Source organism: Taudactylus pleione, unplaced genomic scaffold (genome assembly GCF_031769625.1).
Source record: "Taudactylus pleione unplaced genomic scaffold, aTauple2 ptg000906l, whole genome shotgun sequence".
Lineage (NCBI taxonomy): Eukaryota > Metazoa > Chordata > Amphibia > Anura > Myobatrachidae > Taudactylus > Taudactylus pleione.
The window spans coordinates 2,702,318-2,728,642 of record NW_028285307.1 but is presented as its reverse complement, the minus strand read 5'-3'; the positions used below and the strand labels follow the sequence as shown (position 1 = coordinate 2,728,642).

At 45.9% G+C, this 26,325-nt stretch overlaps 2 protein-coding genes across 5 annotated transcripts in view; both read left to right on the top strand.

The window, feature by feature from the left end:
• Nucleotides 1–5: 5 nt before the first annotated feature.
• Nucleotides 6–12,330, top strand: PROSER3 (proline and serine rich 3). 2 transcript variants are annotated; one of them, XM_088459349.1, is made up of 13 exons: nucleotides 6–153; nucleotides 647–710; nucleotides 2,760–2,865; nucleotides 2,976–3,253; nucleotides 4,647–4,783; nucleotides 5,271–5,329; nucleotides 5,583–5,671; nucleotides 6,024–6,145; nucleotides 6,222–6,418; nucleotides 7,790–8,272; nucleotides 8,736–8,883; nucleotides 9,946–10,027; nucleotides 12,171–12,330. In XM_088459349.1, exons 2-13 carry the CDS (start codon nucleotides 700–702, stop codon nucleotides 12,205–12,207), a joined length of 1,749 nt encoding a protein of 582 aa, XP_088315475.1. In that variant the 5' UTR covers nucleotides 6–153; nucleotides 647–699; the 3' UTR covers nucleotides 12,208–12,330. The 2 variants fall into 2 exon arrangements, with proteins under 2 accessions (XP_088315475.1, XP_088315474.1); XM_088459348.1 differs by having other exon boundaries at nucleotides 6–161.
• A 3,720-nt stretch (nucleotides 12,331–16,050) lies between these two features.
• The window catches only part of ARHGAP33 (Rho GTPase activating protein 33), a 122,292-nt gene continuing 112,017 nt past the window's right edge, over nucleotides 16,051–26,325 (top strand). For all 3 annotated transcript variants that reach the window (XM_088459374.1, XM_088459373.1, XM_088459372.1), the window contains exon 1: nucleotides 16,051–16,133. The gene's annotated coding sequence lies outside the window, so the exon portion shown is untranslated. The remainder of the gene's footprint in view (nucleotides 16,134–26,325) is intronic.

The window sequence follows — 26,325 nt, the reverse complement described above, 5'->3', positions numbered from 1 at the left end:
GCTGCTGATGGTCTTAGACTAGAGCATGACGGGAAAAGTAGTCCAAGCAGCGGTGAGATCATGGGAAGTGACGTCAGCGGAAGCCGTCGGTGACAGTTGCCTGGAGACAGACAGGCGGCCGGAAAAGCGGGAGGTTCGAGTACAGGAGAGGAGGTAAGCCGGTAGGTAATGGGCTCTCTCTGTATATATATATATATATATATATATATATATATATATATATATATATATATATATATATATATAAAACGCTGGGGGTATAAAGTATAACGCTAGCCTAGCCATCTCATCTATAAGCTTGTTTATTTTCTTTATATAGCAATTTAAGTACAGTGTAAGCTTCTGTCTGATGGATAGAGCTCAATGGGGCGTTCCCAAGCCTCTCTGCATGCATCATGTGCCTGTGGTTGCCATGGCAGCCAGAAAAGCCCAACCAAGGGAATAAGTGTAATTGCCCAGGCTATTTACAGCCTGCCGCAGTGATGATCATTTCGTCATTATGGGACCTCTGCAGAATCTCGGGGGGTTCCTCCTGTAACCCCTCCTCTTACAGCCGTGTTCTCTGCGATGCCGCTGTTCCCTATAGTTCCCGCCGGTGCCTTTGCCTCCATTTAGCCAACATTTTTTTTTGTTGTCGCCTCTGCAGAGAAATGCTGTGAAAGGCTGCCCCGGGGGGTGCTGGACCAAAGCCTCCTAACAATGAACAGTAGGTACGTTATTTCCTAAATACAAGTGTCCTAACGGCAAAGGTGATAACCAGTGTCATGGGGGCATTACCACAAAGGCCTGTCCAGGGTGTAGCTGTGCGCACAGTACTGTACGGCTAATTGTATCGCTGTCATGTAAGTTGTTGCAAAGTGCAACATGTGTCTGTATTGGCCCAAAAAGACTGAGGGGCGGATTCAATTAGAGGCGAAAAGTCGCCGCTGGCGTAATGCATTTGCCGTTGCAATCTTCTCCCCTCATTCGCCTGTGTGGACGTGAAGTTATCGCCTACTTTCGCAATGCGCGCACCCGATTTTCGCCCCATTCAGTTGCAAAACAGGCGAAAACGCAGATGTGCAAATGGTGAAACAAGCGAAAAGACGGCTTATTTTGTGGAAATCCGTCTGTACCCCATAAAAATCCTAACTCACCCTGGAAATCAATATAGAATCATAGCCCTAATAAAAGTATTTAGGGTTCTTAAATTGAGTCAAAGGGCTGTTATATGCGTATTTGTATAAGTGTTGAAAAATGTTCTAAAGCTATTTCTTTTGTGTAAAATAATTGCTGTAGTTAATTTGGGGGTTCATTTAAATGGGTACTAGTGTATAATTTTGGATCTCTAAATTGCCTTTTTAAAAAACGTAAAAAAAAAAAAACACCCGCTGTAGCCTCCTGCAATCCTAAAAATCACCTGTCCCATCCATACAGCCCCCCAAAATATCAGACCCAGTACTTTATACCTATTTTAAAACACTTTTTTTAAAATAAAATTCAACCCAAAAAATTGCATTACTTTTTTTTTTTTAGGGGGATTTAGGATATTTTTTTTTAATTTGTTTTGCCAAATTAGTTATTAGGGGGGGGAGTGTCCAAAGGGTCCTGAACCAAATCCCCATATTTTTAGTCAAAAATAGGGATTTTGCACTTCCTTTCTCCTGCCTTTGGGCGGTGAAACGTTTTCGCCTGTTGCTGCCTATGGAGTTTTCACACATGCAAAAACGTCCTGGAATTGAATAGGGCGATACGCAGAAATGTGCTGAAAACCTTGCATCGGCGAACGCTCCTCGCTGATCGCGGCTTTTCGCCTCTAATTGAATCCGCCCCTTAATGGTGGGGTTTCCTGGTGCACATTTATACATGTTAGGGATAAATAGCTCACTTTATGGGGGTACTTGGTATGACCTGATACATGTTAAGTGGATACTTGGTAAACCATTGTCATTATAAGGTTCCTAATAGAAAAGGTTGATAATCCTGTCATCACTGGGTTGCGCGCATACCACCTAATTATGGGAGGGGAACGTCTGTGGGGTGCAAGCAGAACATGAGCGAGATTATCCTACCCGGCTATTCCGACAGAATCTCGTGGCTAATTGAATCTCACGTTAACGTGGCCGATGCGGAGTTTCCCATCTTGTACCTGTGTAGCGTTTGTTACATGTCTGCTGTAAATCTATCGCAGGACATAGGAGAGTGACCGTCTCTGCGGTGCCTGTGACACTTTCTGGCATCTGCACTACGGGTGTGTAGGGACAGATAGACGTAGACGACGCATTACAGCGGTGTAAAGCCATAAGCAGGTTATACTGCAGCATTGAAAGGGAAGATGGTTTGATCCCTGAGTCCTGATTGAGCATTAAGGGTAATTTTATGAAGCCAGGGGGGCACTGCTCATATGCTCATCCATTTCATCCCTCCCCATTGTCTCTGCGCCTGAGAACAAAGTGGCCGCTGTAGTGAGACCGGAACCCGAGCAGCCGCTTTAATAATTAATCGGGTCATTTCATAGGTCTCCAGGTGGCTGTCACGGATACGGCATTTTCCAGGCTGTATGTTTATATCTAAGATGATCGTGTTCTATAAATAAATGTCCTAATCACTTAATGACCCGGAGGCACACTGCTTCATGTCAGATTGGTTGCATTAATGTTACATACTACTTTTATCTTATTAATAGATGTAGCTTATAATCACACTGAGTAAGGATTTACTAACGCTGTGATCTTTGTGCAATTTTTTTTTTGGCCTCCTTTTATTTATTTTATTTGCAGCATTGCTCTGTTCAATCAAGGCAATCCTTTCCCAACCCAAGGTCATAAGAGGACCCACTATCACCCATCACAGCTCCAGCCACTCTCCGAGGACCAGAAACAGGCCGTGAGTATGAAGGCTGTCACTGAGTGACCTGAGTATGTCTCACACTGTCCCCCCCACTCCTGCGCCCTAAACGCTATATCTCATATAGACTCTTTTGCATCATCTTCTAGGTTCTAAGTCCAGACCGCCTCCGTACACTTCCGTATCACCTCTCCGAGGAGCTGAGCCCCCCTGACCTCCGATTCCTAGGGGGATCCCAGCGGCTGGTGTCAGCCCTTCCCGAGTCTGACTCTTCCGGGCCTTTTGACGAGTCATGGCCGTCCTCTGAAGGGAGCAGTAGGACCCCAGAACGGGAGGAGAGATTGATCGGTTCCGGCACAGGAGCGACTCAAATACCGAGAGGTTCTCAGTCCGCTCACCCAGCCACTGAGGATTCCGTCATAGCAAAGTGAGCTTGTGTCCCGTAAATGTACATTTGTGATCGCTATGATGATCAGAAATGCACAGACCTATCCCCACCCTGGGTCTGTCTTAGGGGTTTCAGCATTAGCTGATGCCATGTGAGGGGCACTTGTGGTATTCCGAATCATTTGGCAATTAAGTGTTTTTGTTTTTTTTATGGGATCGGCTGTGCGTGGGGCTCTGATGAGCAATTTTTGTATCTTAGCTTTCTGTGTGCTTTCCAGTTGGCCCTGATGCCAGCGATGATGGTATCTCCCCTGGGCACAGATCAGTCACTTTCCCATCGGAGATCTGGTTCTTCCGCTGTACCCGACGCTGTTGGTCTTCCAGTCGCTTCCTTTTCAGCCGACTCTGTCTCGTGGGGAAGTTTAAGTCCTCACCCCTAACAGCGAGCGCTAAAGAAATAGGACCGGATACTCTGAGTCCGAGAACAAAAGTCCCTAAGACGTATGGACATTACTATGATGTCACACACATTTGCTTTTTGCACCATTTTATTAACCATCATGTTCCCTGGGCTTTGTATCCACTTAGATTATGCGACCAGAGAGGTAACGATAAAGCGATCATTTAATTGTCCCTTCTCTGATCTCATTCCCGTCTGACTGTCAGGCGGCAGGTTGTGGGGGATTGGACTCTGGGCCTGATTCAGACCCGCTCGCAAGCGGGTCGATGGTGGCCCATTGCACATGCGCACGACGGAGCCGGGTCCGTCGTGCGCATGCGCGAGACACTGATAGCGACGGGCAAACCATCGCTCCGGGTCTCGTACCAAAGGGGGAGTGCTGTCGATGTTGAGTGACAGCACGCCCCCTTTGGTGGGCGTGCTGGGGGCGTGGCTGCCCAGACGGAGGCGTTCCCATGGGAACGCCTACCATCTGGGGCCGGCCCCACTGGCATCACAAGTGATTTCAGTGGGAGTGCTTTTGGCTCTGTTGGAGCCGAAAGCACTCTGGGGCTTGCGGCAACGAGACCCTACCACAAGGGTCTCGTTGCAAGCCTGATGGTCACAATGGTCTTGACCATTGCGACCATCTTCCTGGCCGCTCGCTATAGCTGTGGGTGGTCACCCACAGCTATACGAGCGGCCAGGAGGCCGCTCTAAAAATCAAGAAGGACGGCCCTGATTCAGAGCGAGCGCTCTGTCAGAGCGTCCGGCTCTGAATCAGGGCCTCTGGTACAAACACAACAAGTCTTAAGAAAGCCAATATGATTGGTTGCTATCGGTAATAACACGTTGTTGCGTTTTGTACCTTTTCGTAAATAAGCCCCATTCTGAGAGCATTTGTAACTTATCCGTTCCACTAGTCTGCCGTACTCTTCATGTGATAACGGTTAGCGAACCAATATCTGCGTCATGACGTGGTCTGACTCCGCAGGTACATAGCGAGATTCCGCAATAGGAACCCCACCAGCCGGCTGGAGCGTTCTTCTCCGCAATCCACAGGGAAAGAATTTTGGTGGCTGGCGGTTTCCCCTGACAGTCCGGACGCAGAGAGACACCGACCAAGCTCAGGTAGGAATCCAACAAGAAGAAACGAATGCACAGGTGATTAGTGTTCATTCTAGCACCCAGATCCTGACACAACGCGTGCAGTTCCTCTCTCCTGCCTGGGGTGTCACACTCTGCTCTGGTTCTTCTAGCACACTCTGGGTTGTATCTCAGGTTTATTTTGCATCAACTGGGGGTGCTAGAAGCACCAGAGCAGAGAGCGACACCCCAGGCAGGAGAGAGGAACTGCACGTGCTGTGACAGGTGCAGGGTGCTAGAATGAACACTGGGTGAATGTACTGAGCTTGACCCACAGCAGACCACCAGGTTCTACCTGTTACGTAAATGGTTGCTACTAGTTACTGCACCTTTTCCGTTGCACTTTTATAAAGCAACAAAAAAAAAAAATCTCTTTTGTGACTCTTCTTAATGTGCGATTCTTGTGACTGAGGTTCGTTTGCATAGAAAATAAAATGTTAATTTGGATTTCTAACTTTAAATGGACCTGCAGGAATCTCTGCCCTCTCTGGATGTTCTCCTGAGGCTCTGGAACGGTCGCCACTCCCGGGGGTGAGTCTCGTGCTCCATGGTTGCATTGTATTAGATATAAAACGGTTGCATACTTTTTGTATATATGTATATGTGTGTATATATATATGTATATATGTATGTGTGTGTGTATATATATATATATATTACACACATTAAGCACCCAGTATATTAGGCTGTGATGTACAATAATAGATACATGAAACATGCAATAACAATCATATAGGACGATATTTTGACACAAGAGCTTACAGTCTTTCTTGCTTGCATATAGGAGGGTTCCCTTAATGACTCCAGGCTGTGCTCTGAAGATGTGGATATTGTCGGCCTTCAGGAGAGAGCAGGGAAGCTTATACTGAGGAGGTTCGTGGCCGGATCATTGCTGTCCTATATGACGTTCAGTAACAGATGTGATACAGAGCTGTGCTGTAACTCGTAGTAACTCATCCGATATCTGCTCTTGCAATCTAATCATGTCAGACTGGTGAAATGGATGTCTCGTTGCTCAGAGTCACATACATCATTGATGTTTGCACCATGTTATTAAATGGGTTAGTTTTATATAATGATACAGTAACCGTTCAGATGAGCTGTAATCCGTTATAGCCGATCACCTGTGGTTAGTACTAGGAAGACCAATGAGATCCGAAATATCCTAAACAAAATATTCCTTTACTTGTCAAATAAGTGTAAATTGTAATCTGTTCTCGGGCAGCGAGTCGTCTCTGAGCAGTGTGGGTCCCGTGAGCTCGGAAGGTCTGGGGTCTTCTCCATCCTCTGGTATGTCCGTGTCGGAATGTGGTGGCAACAGGACAAGGCTGTCCACTCCGGACGCAGGTAACGATGGGTACGGTGGATGATGATCGCGTATCTGGTTGGTGATATGAATTTAACTCCTGTGTTCCGTTGCCAGCGCCTGTTGTACCTATTCTGCGCCCCCCGGTGACATTGCCCTTTACCTCTATCCAAATCCATTCTACCTTGGCCCCCGAGGAGGACATTCTGTACCAGTGGCGATTACGGAGAAAGATGGAGCAGGCACGAGAAGGAACTTTGCCCCTTACTACCCGAAGACGCACTCCTTCCCCACCCGTCCGGGTCCCCAAACAGGTACATCCTCTCACGCGGGAAGAAAATATAGACGTAATGTGATGTAGAGTCTCCAGGTGAAACGGTGTACGCTGCCCTACACCACATTCCAATCACCCCACTGTGTCTTATGTGTCTAAGGGATGCTGGATCATACCATCTGTAGAGAAGGAGGAGGGGTATGCGGGAACTATATAACAGGGATGAGGTTGCTGTATGTGCATATTTGAACTCTGATAGGCCGGCAGCAAGCAATAAATGAAGAAGACTGAGCAAAGTGCAAAGTGTTTGTCATCGGACAGCGCCCCTGGAAATATTCCCTTTAATGAGCCAGTAACTCCCAGCCTCCGAAAAGAAAAGTTTCAACCCCCCAACGACAATAAATAATGGCCCTGCCCTCTCCTTCCATTGTGTGTGGCTTCAGTTAGAATCCCTGCTGGTTTAACAGTGTAACCCCACAGCTTCATGGGGGGGGACCAGCTTTGTGTGGACCGCTGAGTATTCCTGTGCGCTATATTGATCAGGACAGAAAGTCTGTCTGTTCTTCTGGCCAGGGCCGCAACTAGGGGGGGGGGCTAGAGGTGCACATGCACCGGGTGCCGGAATTCAGGGGGTGAAAAAGGGCTGACTGCCTGACTCTCGGTGGCTTGTGGTCTGCAGATTCATAAAACGGCCATCCAAAAATGCCGCCGCCACGGAGGAGACAGACACTAGAGGTCCTACTGGACCTCTAGTGTCTGTTAGGCCAGCGCAATGTACATAGCATTCCCGGAAGTGCCGGGAGAAGATGCTGAAAGCTGCATCTGCTCCCATGAAGCCCCCTGGCAAGGAGCACGAAAGCCCCCTGGCAAGGAGCACGAAAGCCCCCTGGCAACAAGCATGTAACCCCTGCCTGGCAACGAGCATGGAACCCCCTGGTAATGAGCATAAAACCCCTGACAACGAGCAGGTAATTTAAAAGTAATTAGAAGCATTACTGTGGGGCATAAAATGGTGTCGGGCAAATATGTAAGTGGCACTTTGGTAATAGGCATTACAGTGTGTGGCATAATGTGTAATGGGCATTATAGTGTGTGGAATAATGTAAGTCACTATACCAGGGACGTCTGAGTAGTGCACTGCCTTATGGAGGAGCAAGGACAAACTCCAGGTACGGGAAGGGAGGGGGCGCAAAATTGCTGCCTTGCACGGGGTGACAGATATCCTAGTTTCGGCCCTGTTCTGGCCTTTATACTGTTAGGGACAGTGAGCATTGTAATCGCAGCGTAGCTGTATTGATTTGATTTATTATATTGATTGTATTTCAGCCTATGCTGAAACGTAAACCACTGTTAGGAGGACTTGTTATTGCATTCATATTGTTGTCTTTATTGTCTGAATATATCTCTGTAGGTCTTTCACACCGCAGAGTCCGTTTACCATGTACCGCCACAAGAGGCAGCACTGAGCTCACACGTTCCAATACCGCAAGATAACCCCACCTCTTACATCGGCACTGTCCCGCTGGCCAGTCCAAGCCTAGCCCTCCATCCTGCCTCTAGTATTGTTCCTCCACACCTGCACCTTCTGTGTGACATCCTTCCGTGCGCCCGCAGCCAGCGCGCTACTCCTCGTCCTCCGCAGAAGGAAGAAGCTGTGAAATCGGTAGCCTCACATCTGCCCGGAGCTGCCTCCCCATTAGATGTAGTGCAGCGTATGCCCGAGTCGCCACCTGAACGGCTGGAAAAAGCTCAACGCAAACCCGAGCGACCAGAGGAAAGAAGGTCCAAATCTAGAAGGAGGACAAGGGACAGAATGGGATCAGGTGAAGGAATCCCAGAAAGAACCATGGAAGTCCCTGTTCCCGAGTCACCGATTCACAGAACCGTGGAACAGGTGGGCTTTGCCATGTTCTCTTACTGGAAACTTATTCAAAAATGAAATGTGTTCTAAAACTTTTCTGAGTAACGGGCACTCCCACGCCCGAGAGACCCTTACTTGCTGTTTTAGATGTAATTTACTGCAGATCACACGCTGGAGGCCAGGACTGACCACCGGCTGAGATCTGATCTCGCTGTATCGTTGGGTGTGTGGCCAAATTTAGTTACAGAGCTAATGATAAATATATACAAACGTTTCCACCGTTTTCCATTATTTGCCTAATGTTCCAATGGAGTCGATTTTACTATCAATGTTTATTTTAATCTAATATTCTCCCTAATTTAACTAATATTTTTGTGTCTTACCAGAACCTCACCTTACTCTGTCATTATTGTATTCTATAGTTATTAGTAAACTGGAATTTCAGGTCCTGCTTTGTATTCTCTAATTCTAGTTTTCATTCCGTATCTATTGCCAGGTGATCTCCGAGCGACTTTTCTCTCCTCTACCGTCTCCAAAGCCAAAGTCTGACATGAGGAAGTCTAGACCCGTCACGCCCCCAGCAGAGAAAGACGAGGAACTGCAGCCTTTGGAGATAGCGGCTCATCTTCTAGAGGAGGCTGAAGGTATCTGCTCCAAATATGCAGACACAACAGCGTCTTACTAGGACGGTTTACGCAGAATGGTGTTACCAGTCTGATTTATTCCATAACAATGTAACAAAACCATTCATACGTATAAATTCATGGATTAATTCAAGCATTAATCTATATACAGTTCACAGAAGCAAAGTATCCTAGTAGTAAATTTTGAGTTTGAAGGGGAGCACAAAATTCATCTCCTGCCCATTCTCTATTAGTTACATGTAAAATTAGCCCGAATTTTCCTTGCATTCAAAATTAAAATTAAATTTGCATCCCCTTACATATTATATTTCTTTAATACATCTGACAATGCACCAGCTTTTTAACATATCAGTACATTAGCTGTACCCAACACATGATGTTTGACCATACAGCTTTGACAATCATGCGTTTCACGCTATTTGACCATATAACTTTGACAATCACGCGTTTCATGATATTTGACCATACAGCTTTGACAATCACGCGTTTCATGATATTTGACCACATAGCTTTGACAATCACGCGTTTCATGATATTTGACCACATAGCTTTGACAATCACGCGTTTCATGATATTTGACCACATAGCTTTGACAATAACGCGTTTCATTTGGACCATATAGCTTTGGCAGTGTGATATCTCTAATATAGTTGTCAGAGGTAATCAAAACATAGTTGACCGCCTGTTGCCTACGCACAACCAAGTTGGCCATTTTGTGGGCTGAGCAAATATTCACAAAATTGTAGCCAATCAGTTCACTAGGGGCTGATGATGTCACTGATCCATGGCAAAGGGATTGCTTACATTGTCAATGATTCTTATTGAACATGATGGCTGCTTTCTTATATTGGTTCAGACGATAAAATGGCTGCCTGCAGCGTGTCGGTGACGTGCACTTCAGTCGTGTAACACTATGCAGCTGTATAAGATATCATATGGCTGGATCTTTGTAAACCCATATATAATCCTAAATCCATGTACGTGTTACGATGGATAACCTGTATGCGCGTTACATCTGTACCAGGGGTGTCCCCACCATTCTCCCCCCGTCCTGTATTCCAGATTCTGATGGAACAGAGTTTGCAGATGACCCTTTGCTCCAGGTCCTGCGGAAGCAGCGAGAATCTCTGCGATTGAGACTCCGGTAATTTTAATCTTTAGCGGAAAAAGCCGGTTTCACTGCATCTTTGTATTTTATGCAAATACTGTCTTTGATATGTATTTAAGCTAAATGTACCTGGTGATTGATGAGTATGAATCTATTAAAATGATTTAACCAAATATTCATCCCAAAATGTAGACTGCTAGTTTTCCTGGGTGTAGGGCTGCCAAATGGAGAACCCGCTGGTCAAATTAGGGTCCTAGGCCGGTCTGTTTGCTATACAGAAACAACCCAACATACTCTGGGCATCTCCCAGCTGTATTAGTAGCGGTGATTGACCAAGCACCTCCCAGATTATACATCGCCTAAGGTTTGTAGTGCGTGACGGGGCTGCCACAGACTGAAGGGGAACGTGCACTAGGTAGTGGTAAGGCGGCCTGTCTGTCTTGCATGTGGCATAGTTATAACTGGGCCACCACCCACTTGCCCTAACAACGGAGTCTCACTACTGCGCTCTAAAGTAGTAGTAGTAGAGTAAAAGCCTCACACACTAGGCTAGCTACAGAGCAGAGTAGGATGGTCCTTGTTGGCCACGTACCACTATGTCCCCTTGAAGGCGAGAGCAATGCGTGGTTGATATTTGTACTGTTGAGGCTGGAACTTCAGGAGAGCACAGGAAACTGCAGCCACGTGGGCCACATCGTAACTGCTGGTATAGCAATGCTCTTACTATTGGTCAGCAACGGAGAGTCTCTAGGTGTCTGGATGGGAAGTGTGACGTAACTGGGTGTAGATGATGTTCAGAGGAGGGAAACTTCTCAGTGGCAGGAGACCTCATGTCCCTACTTTGCTTTAGTGTACTAATATCTGACACTATTTATAGTACAGAGTAACCGTATAGTAGCAACAAACTGCTAAATGTCACTCCACACCCAGAAATATTCCAGATCGTGTTTTGTACAACACTATATGGTCTCTCTTCTAATACGTTCTGCGTGCAGCCCTCAGTACTTGCTACCTTCTGCGTGCAGCCCTCAGTACTTGCTACCTTCTGCGTGCAGTCCTCAGTACTTGCTACCTTCTGCGTGCAGTCCTCAGTACTTGCTACCTTCTGCGTGCAGCCCTCAGTACTTGCTACCTTCTGCGTGCAGCCCTTAGTACTTGCTACCTTCTGCGTGCAGCCCTTAGTACTTGCTACCTTCTGCGTGCAGCCCTTAGTACTTGCTACCTTCTGCGTGCAGCCCTTAGTACTTGCTACCTTCTGCGTGCAGCCCTCAGTACTTGCTACCTTCTGCGTGCAGCCCTCAGTACTTGCTACCTTCTGCGTGCAGCCCTCAGTACTTGCTACCTTCTGCGTGCAGCCCTCAGTACTTGCTACCTTCTGCGTGCAGCCCTCAGTACTTGCTACCTTCTGCGTGCAGCCCTCAGTACTTGCTACCTTCTGCGTGCAGCCCTCAGTACTTGCTACCTTCTGCGTGCAGCCCTCAGTACTTGCTACCTTCTGCGTGCAGCCCTCAGTACTTGCTACCTTCTGCGTGCAGCCCTCAGTACTTGCTACCTTCTGCGTGCAGCCCTCAGTACTTGCTACCTTCTGCGTGCAGCCCTTAGTACTTGCTACCTTCTGCGTGCTGTCCTTAGTACTTAGGGCCTGATTCATTATGGATTGCAACTGCTACAGCATACGCAGATCGGCCGATGGTACGTACAGCGCATGTTTATGCATCGCAGTGCACGGGTCAGCATTGCAATCGCACTGCGATCACTAACACAGATACAAAGCCATTGCAGAGTGAGTGACAGGATGTCAGCGTTTGGGGGTGGTGACGGGGGAGTGGTCGGAGAAACGCAGACGTGTCTGTCCGTTTGAACGCCATTTTCTGGGCGTGTATAAATTAGCCACTGCGACGGCATGCGCAGCTTGTGTACTCAGTGCGATGGCAGCTGCAATTAGTGAGTCTGGTCAGACCTGCTGTAATTCTGTGTGAGGGACAGATGTTACCGATGTATACGCAGGTTTGCCAGGTCTCACAGATGTGAGAAAGCGGTAGTGGGCGTCTCTATGCCGGGTGAGCAGAGCTGCATCTGTAATCGCAGCTACGATCCATAGAGGATCAGCCCCATAGCGCACCGTGACTTGTTTTGGGTTAGGTCTATCTTCTTACCCTGTACATTTATTTCCGCGTAGGACGGTGGATGTAAGGCTGGCTGAGATGGAGAAGTAAGGACGGAGCGCACCAGTGCCCACACTGACCCCTCACCCATTTATCATTGTACATAGAGTTTGTATTTAATATTATACATGTGACTGATATTTTCTTTTTGCATTAATAAATGATTATGAGATACTATTGCTTGGATTGTATTCATGTGTATATATCAGATTGCCGTGCACTAATCACCACCTGAGCGCACACAGGAAACCCTCCAACATTATCGCTCACAGAGTTCATGAATCGTTGTTTCCGAATGGCCAGTTTATGGCGTTTAATAGAGACCGCCCCCCTCTCGCTTTCCCGGTCTCATCCATTGCCTGCACGCCGTATCCCCCGGACTGTCTCTATGGGAACATTGCGGCTCTTCCGCACAGTGCGCGGCTCTAGCACAGGGGTTCCCAACCACGATCCTCAAAGCACACTTACCAGTTCGGGTTTTCAGGATAGCCACACTTGAGCACAGGTGACTTAATTGGTACCTCAATTATTTTGATTTTACCACCTGTGCTCAAGCATGGATATCACTTTAACCAGGACTGTTAGTGTGCCTTGAGGACCGAGGTTGGGAATCGCTTCTCTAGCAGGTTAATAATGACCTAGAATGGTCCTAGACCAGAGTTTACCTAATGCGGTCCTCAAGACACCCCCGACAGTTCAGGTTTTAGAGATATCCATGGTTGAGCACAGGTGGTTAATTCAATTTGACTGAGGTACGAATTTAATCGCCTGTAGTCAACGTGGATATCCTTAAAACCTGGACTGTTGGGATGCTTTGAGGACTGATTTTAGGAACCTCTGGCCTAGACAATTCTGTAAACCTGTCTGTAAGCTCCTCAGGTCAGTCCCATCAGGGGTCACAAAACTAAGTTAGAACACACATACACTATAGCTTTAGCAGTTTCGTATACATGTAGGCAACGGGAACCACCCTCCTGGCTTAGAATCGGTGCAGATTATGAGCTGGATAGCCTGTGGCTGCATGTTATACTGTGGGTCTCCCAACACGCGGGCTCTATAAATAGTCCTCCATCTGCTGACCACAAGCCCCACTTCCTGATGTGCTTCTGCCTATGGCGCAAGACTGACGCGGCTCAGCCAGAATCGGAGCGTATTTTTAGTTTTTATTTTTTCCTCCAGCTGTACCTGGTGCCTCCAGGCAGTGAGGTGACCCAATGACAAAGACCGTTGTTGGGAAAGAAAGGAGGGTTGTCGTACAGCACTTGAATTCCCTGACGTGACAGAAGATTTGGGGCTTCCTCTATTTTAGGTTTGCGGTCACTAGATTAACTTGCACCAGACCCGTGAAAGTGCATTAGTCCGAATGGGTCATTGCACTCTTGGAGTGTGTTATCTAATGACTCCCTTTAGGCCTCACCCGTCTGTGTACCCGCAGGCTCTTACATCAGGGCTCTAAGTGATCACCTGCAGGGAAAACCTAACAGCCGGCAGTCGCTACATCTATTAGACGTATTAATTCCTCCTGTGGCTGATTGTCACGTTTCTAGGAATAAATGATCACCATTGTAGCGTGACTACCGGTGTAACCCGCCAGGGGAGGACACCCAATATCACACATACTTGCCTGTAATTTGTTTAATCTCTGTGTGCCCGACATCCTGCCACAAACGTTAGTCAGTGATTTGCGGGATGTTTCTCTTCTGTTGACTCATCGGCACGTTCTGTTCTAGGTGCCCTCGTGCAGTCGTGCCACAAAGTGCTTGGACCAATATCCTGGTAGTTTCCTCATGGTAATCGATCGGATCATTACTGCGCATGCAATAAGTGTCCTGCAACCATCTGGAATGTATTATAGGACCTATATTCGGGGGAGGGGAGATTACAGTCTAATAGCGAGCTAGGCTGGCTGGAACTAAAATGGAAGTTTGGGATGTAAATACGTCTAACCAGTAAGACCAGTTGTTTGACTGCCTCAAGGTGGAGTCTGCTGGCTGGTGCCGGGTGGGATCCGGCTGAGAGGAATTGGAAATATTACAGACTCGGGATGGAGTTTGCACAGCTGTAAGTTGTGGGACCTCTGTGGGTCTACTCCATAACAGAAGCGTATATCTCCCTTAGGTAGGTAGGCACCTGCCCCCCCTTTCTTACTTTGTATGCACTATATAAAGTCACCGCTTCTCTCTAATCAGCTGAAGACTCTAAATGTGCAGGACCCAAAATGTACATTGGATACCCACCCCCTTCTGTGTGCCCCTGACTTACATGTAATAAGGGTGCAAGCAGCCATTCTATACTGGTATAATATTTGGGGGTCTATTTACGAAGCCTTCCACGGAGATGAAGTACCAGCCAATCAGCTCCTAACTCATGTTTGGAAAAATGACAGGAGCTGGTTGGTTGGTACTTTATCTCCGTTCGCTTTATCGCCATCCAAGGCTTAGTAAATAGACCCCTTGATTTACTAACAGCTGTATTACGAAGTATATGGACTTGGTTCTGTGTCCGGTCAGAACGTTGACATGGACATCAGGTCAACATCCACGAATGTCGGCATGGTGAAAAATGTTGACCTATTCATAATGTCCAGAATGTCGGCAGTACATTTTGGTGTTATTATTAAGAGTAGGTTTAGGATTAATGTTAAATGTGCACAAAATGACCATATCAACATTTGCAAATGTCAACATTTTTCCTGTCGACCAAAGTCCTTGTCAACATTCAGAATATCAGCATTTTTGTGTTGACATTCCGAGCGTCTCTTTCATACCATTCCCGTAGTACGTAGGCAGTTCCAGACACCCGGGGAGAATAGAACGCCAATGGGACTACACACCCGTGTCCTGAGTCGTCTACGCGATCGCCCTGCCCCAGTCAAACGTTCGCGAGAGCAGTCGCCATCCCCATTATCGGCAGTAGCACCTGCCCCATGCTACATGTGACATGAATTTGGCGTGCACCGTGCATCGGCACAACTCGGAATAGGTCGCAGTTCTGGCTACATGAAAGCGCCGTACCCGTGAAATGTTTCTCCTACGTGCGAGCGAGCTGTTGCCACCCAGCAATTCCCACTTCGCAGTCGCTGAGGGAAGGCAGAGATGCGTACAGGCCAGACTTGATGATCATTGAGCAAACATGCAGCCCGCCGTTCCAGCGATTGTTTACCATTGTGCATACTCATTGGTCGCACTGCACATGCGACGCGATTGCACTGCGAGTAAGCACGTACAGAGGATGCGTTCGCAAAGTGAATGACAGGCAGTCAGCGTTTTGGGACGTAACGGGGAAGAGAAAAACGCTGGCATGTCGGACCGTTTAAACGCCATCGCGTGGGCCTGCATAAATTAGCAGCGGTGGCTTCCTACGCAGCATGAGACCTCTCTGCATATCAGGAGAGCCGCCGATTTTGAGGAAGGTCTGACAGCCGCAAGGGCAAGATGGCCGCTCAATGTGTGTCGAAGGGGCCGATGTTTACGCTGGTCTGCCACATTGGACGGATATAGGTAGCCAGTAGTTGGGCGTCTTTATGCTGGCTGTGCTTTGGCAGGTATTAGTATATTTTAGCAACTGCGATCAGTTGGCGGCTGCCGTTGCGATTGCATTTGTGTCCGCTGCTGAATCAGGCGCTCTGACAGCGCTGAACCCTGTCCCCAGTGAACTGTTATTCTGCATTTTGCTCCAGAAGGGGGATAAGGTGTCACTACTGTGGCTCGCACCTCTTCAGCTTGGTGATGGGCTTTCTGAGAGTGCCAGTAACAAGCTTTTAAAGCTTCTTTTTTTTTTTTTTTTCATGGCAGGGAAAGGGTTAATCGGGTTCTTCCCCTTTAAACCGCTAGACGTGCTTCCTCTAGTCATTGTAGAGAGAAACTGTGCAGAAGTTCCACGTTTGCAGGCTCAGCCACAGTCCCATTTCATACAAACCCCTGCAGCCCCCTCGGGAGCACCTGGATCCTGCCCAGTACAGGTAGAGACCCGCTGAGGTGAGTGTGGCTCTCCCCGGGGTCTGCAGGTTTATACACCCCCCGGCGTGAGCGGATTTATCTGATGATTGATAGATATGATTGCAGGTTACATGTGGTGATTTGGTAGACGGTTAGTTCTCCTGTATAGTGAGTTTATAGATAAATGGTGGTGATATAGTAACTTTATTTAGTTGCCTGTACGTGTCTGAGATGTGATGACAGATTATAGGCCTCATTTACAGCTGGGCGCATTTGGGTACCCAAAAAAACCAGTGTACTCTGTGTGTATGTTGAATCGGACGTCTTATCAAGATGGATACAACTCAAAGCAAGGGGCATTTGCGCCAGGCGGCGGCCGTGATTGGTATATCGTTAGTAGAGATTGCCAATGTCGCACTACGCTGATGCGTATACACAGAGAATAGTGACCATCGTGATTAGTAAATGTAAACGTCCCAATTTCCATAAACAAATGAAACCAAATACAAACCTCTCCCCGCCCTGTCGTCTACCCCTTTATAAATAACGGTGACCTCTCCGAGTAGCTGGCCGCAATTTGGTGGTAATAAGCACCGACTAGAGGGGTCAATGCACAACCAATCGGAAGCGCTAGCTGGTGCCGCTAATGGACATCATCACCGCCGGCCAGTGCCCGCAGGTAGCGAGCCCATGTTTGGTGCCCTAGCTGCAGTCCGCTTCCCACCGCCTGTCCCATATCTCCAGGCGTAAGTGGATGCCACTCCGACATATGCGAAACTAAATGCGGATGCCATGTTGGTGTGACTGCGCAGTGCGGAAATGTTTGTTACAGAAGATGTAAATAAGGCCCCAGACGCGGCTGTCGGATGTGACCCGGTTCTGTGTGTGCTGGTGACATACGGTGACTAGGTTCTGTGTGTGCTGGTGACGTATGGTGATTAGGTTCTGTGTGTGCTGGTGACGTATGGTGATTAGGTTCTGTGTGTGCTGGTGACGTATGGTGATTAGGTTCTGTGTGTGCTGGTGACGTATGGTGATTAGGTTCTGTGTGTGCTGGTGACATACGGTGATTAGGTTCTGTGTGTGCTGGTAACATACGGTGATTAGGTTCTGTGTGTGCTGGTGACATACGGTGATTAGGTTCTGTGTGTGCTGGTGACATACGGTGATTAGGTTCTGTGTGTGCTGGTGACATACGGTGATTAGGTTCTGTGTGTGCTGGTGACATACGGTGATTAGGTTCTGTGTGTGCTGGTGACATACGGTGATTAGGTTCTGTGTGTGCTGGTGACATACGGTGATTAGGTTCTGTGTGTGCTGGTGACATATGGTGATTAGGTTCTGTGTGTGCTGGTGACATACGGTGATTAGGTTCTGTGTGTGCTGGTGACATATGGTGATTAGGTTCTGTGTGTGCTGGTGACATACGGTGATTAGGTTCTGTGTGTGCTGGTGACATACGGTGATTAGGTTCTGTGTGTGCTGGTGACATACGGTGATTAGGTTCTGTGTGTGCTGGTGACATACGGTGATTAGGTTCTGTGTGTGCTGGTGACATATGGTGATTAGGTTCTGTGTGTGCTGGTGACATACGGTGATTAGGATCTATATGGGGAGGAGACATGACTATAATACGTGTATATATCACACAGTCACAGCTGTATGTATTCTCAGTCCCCCCACACTCACGTTATCATGTCATGTACTTTCATCTCGTGTACGTGTTTCATGTGATGTGCTTTCATCTCGTGTGCGTGTTTCATGTGATGTGCTTTCATCTCGTGTGCGTGTTTCATGCGATGTGCTTTCATCTCGTGTGCGTGTTTCATGCGATGTGCTTTCATCTCGTGTGCGTGTTTCATGTGATGTGCTGTCATCTCGTGCGCGTGTTTCATGTGATGTGCTGTCATCTCGTGCGCGTGTTTCATGTGATGTGCTTTCATCTCGTGTGCGTGTTTCATGTGATGTGCTTTCATCTCGTGGGCGTGTTTCATGTGATGTGCTTTCATCTCGTGTGCGTGTTTCATGTGATGTGCTTTCATCTCGTGTGCGTGTTTCATGTGATGTGCTTTCATCTCGTGTGCGTGTTTCATGTGATGTGCTTTCATCTTGTGTGCGTGTTGCGTCCTCTGTGTGTTTCATGCCTTGTTTATAAGTGGCCGATCACATCGCTGCTGGTAACTGGGCACTGGGACCTTTGCTCGGTTAAAGAGTCAACCAGATAAGTTTGTGAGGACACTCAGGTACAGGGGTGGGATGGCCCTCATGGGCATTTAGGAATGTGGGTGACACAGTTTATTTGGTTTGTAGACTGGGCTGTCCTATAAAGAAATGCCACCCCCTGCCCAGGGGCAAGATCTGTGTAACTCAAACTAAGATGCCATTCAGATGAGGAGGACCTCGCTTGTGCCAGGATGCCCATAGCGTACCTTTAGATTAGCGCCACTGATCCATCTCTCCAGGCACAAGGGGCGGCACGTCCCAGCTAGATTCATACACGGGCCCAAGTTACGTACAGCGCATCAGGACGGGTCCATGTGCAGAACGGGTCCTGTGTGATCGCTCGCAGTCCCCTCTTAGCTGCGGCCTGAATGACATGCTGCAGCGTTTGGGGAACGGTCACAAGGAACGTTCTCCAAAACGGGGGTGTTGCCCCCGTTTTGGAGCTGTGCCGAGCCAAGGATCTGCATCATCATGTCTGTCCAGTTCCGTCGGCCAGGCTGCGCAAACTTCGGCGATGGTGATCTGATGCTGCATCTATTAACGCTGCGCTCAGATGGCAGATACATGCAGGAGGCATCCCCTGTTGCATTTGCATGTTAGTCGGACGGTATTACACAGTGTGATGCAGCGGACACTGAAGGGGGGCGCTCCCTTCCTCACATCTTCATGCCTCCCAACTGGGTTTTAAATCGGGACATCGCCATGACTCCTAGAAGGGGGTGTGGCCGTATCATTTTGGGGGCGTGGTCATGGCTACTATTTATAATTTGATTTTTTCTTTATTAACAGTTTCTCATATAGAGCAGCATATTCCGTTGCGCTTTACAATTGTTAACATTTATAGAACAAAACTGGGTAATAACAGACAGATATATAGGTAGGAAGGCCCTGCTCGCAAGCTTACAATCTATAGGGAAATAGGCATTGATACACAAGGATAGCTGCTATATATTGCAATTTGGTTCAGCGAGAATGCAGAGTTTCTTGGTTGGCTGCATGATCCAGTCACACAGGAATGTCGGCCAAATGTCATGAGGATGTGAGAGAAAGACGATGTGTGAGATTGTGTGTGGACTGTAAAAATGGGATGTAATTAGATATAGAAGCTATGAAGGTTATGTGGGAGGTTCTGGAATCTGATCAGCTTGCCTGAAGAGGTGGGTTTTCAGGGAACGCTTGAAGGATTAGAGACTAGAGGAAAGTCTTATTGTGCGTGGTAAGGCAATCCATATAGTGGGTGCAGCCTGAAGAAAGTCCTGTAACCGTCAGTGGGAGTAATGCGTGGAGATGAGAGATGCAGATCTTGTGCTGAGCGGAGAGGTTGGGTTGGGAGATATTTTGAGATAAGTGAAGAGATGTATGTTGGTGTGGTTTGGATAATAGCCTTATGTGTAAGTAAGAGTATTTTGTATTGAATATGGTCGAAAACCGGCAATCAATTGAGGGACTGACAGCGTGGCAGCAGACGAACGTTTGGCAAGGAAGATAAGCCTCGCAGCTGCATTTATATACAGTCAGGTGCATAAATATTGGGACTGACAGAATTTTCATATTTTGGCCTCTATTCACCAGCACAATGGCTTTGTAATGAAACAAACAAGATGAGCTTTAACTGCAGACTTTCAGATTTAATTTGAGGGTAATTACATCCAAATCAGGTGAATGGTGTAGGAATTACAACGGTTTCTATATGTGCCGCACACTTTTTAAGGGGCCAAAAGTAATGGGACAAACTAAACAATCCTAAATCTAACTTTCAGTTTTTAATACTTTGTTGCAAATCCTTTGCAGGCAATTACAGCCTGAAGTCTGGAACGCATAGACATCACCAGACGCTGGGTTTCATCCCTGGCGATGCTCTGCAAGGCCTCTACTGCAAATGTCTTCAGTTCCTGCTTGTTCTTGGGGCATTTTCCCTTCAGTTTTGTCTTCATCAAGTGAAATGCATGCTCAATCGGACTCAGGTCAGAGAATTGACTTGGCCATTGCATAACATTCCACTTTTTAGCCTTAAAAAACTCTTTGGTTGCTTTTGCAGTATGCTTCGGGTCATTGTCCATCTGCACTGTGAAGCGCCGTCCAATGAGTTCTGAAGCATTTGACAATATGAGCATATAATATTGCCCGAAACACTTCAGAATTCATTCTGCTGCTTTTGTCAGCAGTCACATCATCAACAAATACAAGGGAACCAGTTCCATTGGCAGCCATACATGCCCACGCCATGACACTACCACCACCATGCTTCACTGATGAGGTGGTATGTTTTGGATCATGAGCAGTTCCTTTCCTTCTCCATACTCTTCTCTTCCCATCACTCTGGTACAAGTTGATCTTTGTCTCATCTGTCCATAGGATGTTGTTCCAGAACTATAATGGCTTTTTTAGATGTTTGGCAAACTCTAATCTGGTCTTCCTGTTTTTGTGGCTCACCAATGGTTTACATCTTGTGGTGAACCCTCTATGTTCACTCTTGTGAAGTCTTCTCTTGATTGTTGAGTTTGACACATATACACCTACCTCCTGGAGAGTGTTCTTGATTTGGCCAACTGTTGTGAAGGGGTTTTTCTTCACCAGGGAAATAATTCTTCTGTCATCCACCACAGTTGTTTTTCGTGGTCTTCCGGGTCTTTTGGTGTTGCTGAGCTCTCTGGTGCGTTCTTTCTTTTTAAGAATGTTCCAAACAGTTGATTTGGCCACACCTAATGTTTTTGCTATCTCTCTGATGGGTTTGTTTGGATTTTTCAGCCTAATGATGGCTTGCTTCACTGATAGTGACAGCTCTTTGGATCTCATATTGAGAGTCGACAGCAACTGATTCCAAATGCAAATGTCACACCTAGAATCAACTCCAGATCTTTTACCTGCTTAATTGATAATGAAATAACGAGGGAATAGCCCACACCTGTCCATGAAATAGCTTTTGAGTTGATAGTCCCATTACTTTTGGCCCCTTAAAAAGTGGGTGGCACATATAGAAACCGTTGTAATTCCTACACCGTTCACCCGATTTGGATGTAATTACCCTCAAATTAAATCTGAAAGTCTGCAGGTAAAGCACATCTTGTTTGTTTCATTACAAAGCCATTGTGGTGGTGAATAGAGGCCAAAATATGAAAATTCTGTCAATGTCCCAATATTTATGCATCTGACTGTATAGTGTTTTTGTAATTGCCTAGCAGCACCCAGCCACCTTCCTCTACCCTTACATAGGGACGATCATCGACAGGTTAACCATGGACTGATTCGGGTCTACTCACAGGGACTGCAGCTGGGCATGGGCAGTGCTTACTAGCGGTGAGATTCTGCCATCGGACCTCCCCCCATTCATGGCATAACTATTTACCAGCTGGAGGAAACCATTGATGGTGGATGGGCATCGCTAGTCGTAAAACTCCCTTGAAGTGCCAGATGTACCAGAGCCACCTGCTTCCCATGGTGAGCTTGGGCACATACTTCCCGCCAGTCAGGGCTCACTGGGGCGGTTTCTATCCGGGTTGGATAGTTGTGAGAATGAGAGGTTCATAGGGAACCCAGCTTATAGGCTGTGCTATGATGAGAGCTATAGTAGATAGTACCTGATCTGTGCGTGTATATGAGAGCTATAGTAGATAGTACCTGATCTGTGCGTGTATATGACAGCTATAGTAGATGGTGCCTGATCTGTGCGTGTATATGAGAGCTATAGTAGATAGTACCTGATCTGTGCGTGTATATGAGAGCTATAGTAGATAGTACCTGATCTGTACGTGTATATGAGAGCTATAGTACATGTATATGAGAGCTATAGTAGATAGTACCTGATCTGTGCGTGTATATGAGAGCTATAGTAGATAGTACCTGATCTGTACGTGTATATGAGAGCTATAGTACATGTATATGAGAGCTATAGTAGATAGTACCTGATCTGTGCGTGTATATGAGAGCTATAGTAGATAGTACCTGATCTGTGCGTGTATATGAGAGCTATAGTAGATGGTGCCTGATCTGTGCGTGTATATGAGAGCTATAGTAGATGGTGCCTGATCTGTGCATGTATATGAGAGCTATAGTAGATGGTACCTGATCTGTACGTGTATATGAGAGCTATAGTAGATGGTACCTGATCTGTACGTGTATATGAGAGCTATAGTAGATGGTACCTGATCTGTACGTGTATATGAGAGCTATAGTACATGTATATGAGAGCTATAGTAGATAGTACCTGATCTGTGCGTGTATATGAGAGCTATAGTAGATGGTACCTGATCTGTGCGTGTATATGAGAGCTATAGTAGATAGTACCTGATCTGTGCGTGTATATGAGAGCTATAGTAGATAGTACCTGATCTGTGCGTGTATATGAGAGCTATAGTAGATAGTACCTGATCTGTATGTGTATATGAGAGCTATAGTAGATAGTACCTGATCTGTACGTGTATATGAGAGCTATAGTACATGTATATGAGAGCTATAGTAGATAGTACCTGATCTGTACGTGTATATGAGAGCTATAGTACATGTATATGAGAGCTATAGTAGATAGTACCTGATCTGTACGTGTATATGAGAGCTATAGTACATGTATATGAGAGCTATAGTAGATAGTACCTGATCTGTACGTGTATATGAGAGCTATAGTACATGTATATGAGAGCTATAGTAGATGGTACCTGATCTGTACGTGTATATGAGAGCTATAGTAGATAGTACCTGATCTGTGCGTGTATATGAGAGCTATAGTAGATGGTACCTGATCTGTACGTGTATATGAGAGCTATAGTACATGTATATGAGAGCTATAGTAGATAGTACCTGATCTGTGCGTGTATATGAGAGCTATAGTAGATAGTACCCGATCTGTACGTGTATATGAGAGCTATAGTACATGTATATGAGAGCTATAGTAGATAGTACCTGATCTGTATGTGTATATGAGAGCTATAGTAGATGGTACCTGATCTGTGCGTGTATATGAGAGCTATAGTAGATAGTACCTGATCTGTACGTGTATATGAGAGCTATAGTAGGTAGTACCTGATCTGTACGTGTATATGAGAGCTATAGTAGATGGTACCTGATCTGTATGTGTATATGAGAGCTATAGTAGATGGTACCTGATCTGTACGTGTATATGAGAGCTATAGTACATGTATATGAGAGCTATAGTAGATGGTACCTGATCTGTACGTGTATATGAGAGCTATAGTAGATAGTACCTGATCTGTGCGTGTATATGAGAGCTATAGTAGATGGTACCTGATCTGTACGTGTATATGAGAGCTATAGTACATGTATATGAGAGCTATAGTAGATAGTACCTGATCTGTATGTGTATATGAGAGCTATAGTAGATGGTACCTGATCTGTACGTGTATATGAGAGCTATAGTACATGTATATGAGAGCTATAGTAGATGGTACCTGATCTGTGCGTGTATATGAGAGCTATAGTAGATAGTACCTGATCTGTATGTGTATATGAGAGCTATAGTAGATAGTACCTGATCTGTATGTGTATATGAGAGCTATAGTACATGTATATGAGAGCTATAGTAGATAGTACCTGATCTGTACGTGTATATGAGAGCTATAGTACATGTATATGAGAGCTATAGTAGATAGTACCTGATCTGTACGTGTATATGAGAGCTATAGTACATGTATATGAGAGCTATAGTAGATAGTACCTGATCTGTACGTGTATATGAGAGCTATAGTACATGTATATGAGAGCTATAGTAGATAGTACCTGATCTGTACGTGTATATGAGAGCTATAGTAGATGGTACCTGATCTGTACGTGTATATGAGAGCTATAGTAGATAGTACCTGATCTGTACGTGTATATGAGAGCTATAGTAGATGGTACCTGATCTGTACGTGTATATGAGAGCTATAGTAGATAGTACCTGATCTGTACGTGTATATGAGAGCTATAGTAGATGGTACCTGATCTGTACGTGTATATGAGAGCTATAGTAGATAGTACCTGATCTGTACGTGTATATGAGAGCTATAGTAGATGGTACCTGATCTGTACGTGTATATGAGAGCTATAGTAGATAGTACCTGATCTGTGCGTGTATATGAGAGCTATAGTAGATAGTACCTGATCTGTGCGTGTATATGAGAGCTATAGTAGATAGTACCTGATCTGTACGTGTATATGAGAGCTATAGTAGATAGTACCTGATCTGTACGTGTATATGAGAGCTATAGTAGGTAGTACCTGATCTGTATGTGTATATGAGAGCTATAGTAGATGGTACCTGATCTGTACGTGTATATGAGAGCTATAGTACATGTATATGAGAGCTATAGTAGATGGTACCTGATCTGTACGTGTATATGAGAGCTATAGTAGATAGTACCTGATCTGTGCGTGTATATGAGAGCTATAGTAGATGGTACCTGATCTGTACGTGTATATGAGAGCTATAGTACATGTATATGAGAGCTATAGTAGATAGTACCTGATCTGTATGTGTATATGAGAGCTATAGTAGATGGTACCTGATCTGTACGTGTATATGAGAGCTATAGTACATGTATATGAGAGCTATAGTAGATGGTACCTGATCTGTGCGTGTATATGAGAGCTATAGTAGATAGTACCTGATCTGTATGTGTATATGAGAGCTATAGTAGATAGTACCTGATCTGTATGTGTATATGAGAGCTATAGTACATGTATATGAGAGCTATAGTAGATAGTACCTGATCTGTACGTGTATATGAGAGCTATAGTACATGTATATGAGAGCTATAGTAGATAGTACCTGATCTGTACGTGTATATGAGAGCTATAGTACATGTATATGAGAGCTATAGTAGATAGTACCTGATCTGTACGTGTATATGAGAGCTATAGTACATGTATATGAGAGCTATAGTAGATAGTACCTGATCTGTACGTGTATATGAGAGCTATAGTAGATGGTACCTGATCTGTACGTGTATATGAGAGCTATAGTAGATAGTACCTGATCTGTACGTGTATATGAGAGCTATAGTAGATGGTACCTGATCTGTACGTGTATATGAGAGCTATAGTAGATAGTACCTGATCTGTACGTGTATATGAGAGCTATAGTAGATAGTACCTGATCTGTACGTGTATATGAGAGCTATAGTAGATAGTACCTGATCTGTACGTGTATATGAGAGCTATAGTAGATGGTACCTGATCTGTACGTGTATATGAGAGCTATAGTAGATAGTACCTGATCTGTACGTGTATATGAGAGCTATAGTAGATAGTACCTGATCTGTACGTGTATATGAGAGCTATAGTAGATAGTACCTGATCTGTACGTGTATATGAGAGCTATAGTACATGTTCCGTTGCTGCTACAGGTAGTAGTTTTAGTTCCTGTGGGTTCTAGGTCTTTCACTTGTGCACTGTACTGACAACCACTGCAGGCGTAACGCCATAACCGTAATAGGACATTGAAGATCATCGTTCGCTGTATTTAGCGGGGGTCGGCACCTCCATCGTTTATATTTGTCGCTGCACTGCCCGCTCTGTATTGGGCGTGATCCGATGTCTCATTGATATCCTTAGTGCGGCTGTGTGCAATCCTGCATTTGTTACTAATACAGATTTAGTAGATCCGTCAATATAACAACGTGTCCGTTTGGAGACCTGCGCCCAATCCCCAATTTGTGCCTGTCCCGTACCCCTACACTGCAATATGGAGGTTTACAGTGAGTTCCTGCACTAATGAGCCCGTACAGGCAGGCACAGCTGGCAGTGGTCTGGACTGGCCCTACTGGGACTATTCAGGCCGCATCCTGATCCTCGTAAACCATGGCCACTTTGGTTGAGAACCAGGACGGCTTCACATAAATCAGGACTGGCAGCCGCTATGAGGAAGGAGATGGAGAAGCTTTGACAGCTGTGCTGGACATTTCCTAATTCTTACTTAATTTCCCTTTTTAGCTTGTACTGACAATAACCTTACTAAGCGAATGAACAATGACTGCGTGCAACTTTAACCCATACGGAGTTTGGAAAATCCCCTTGT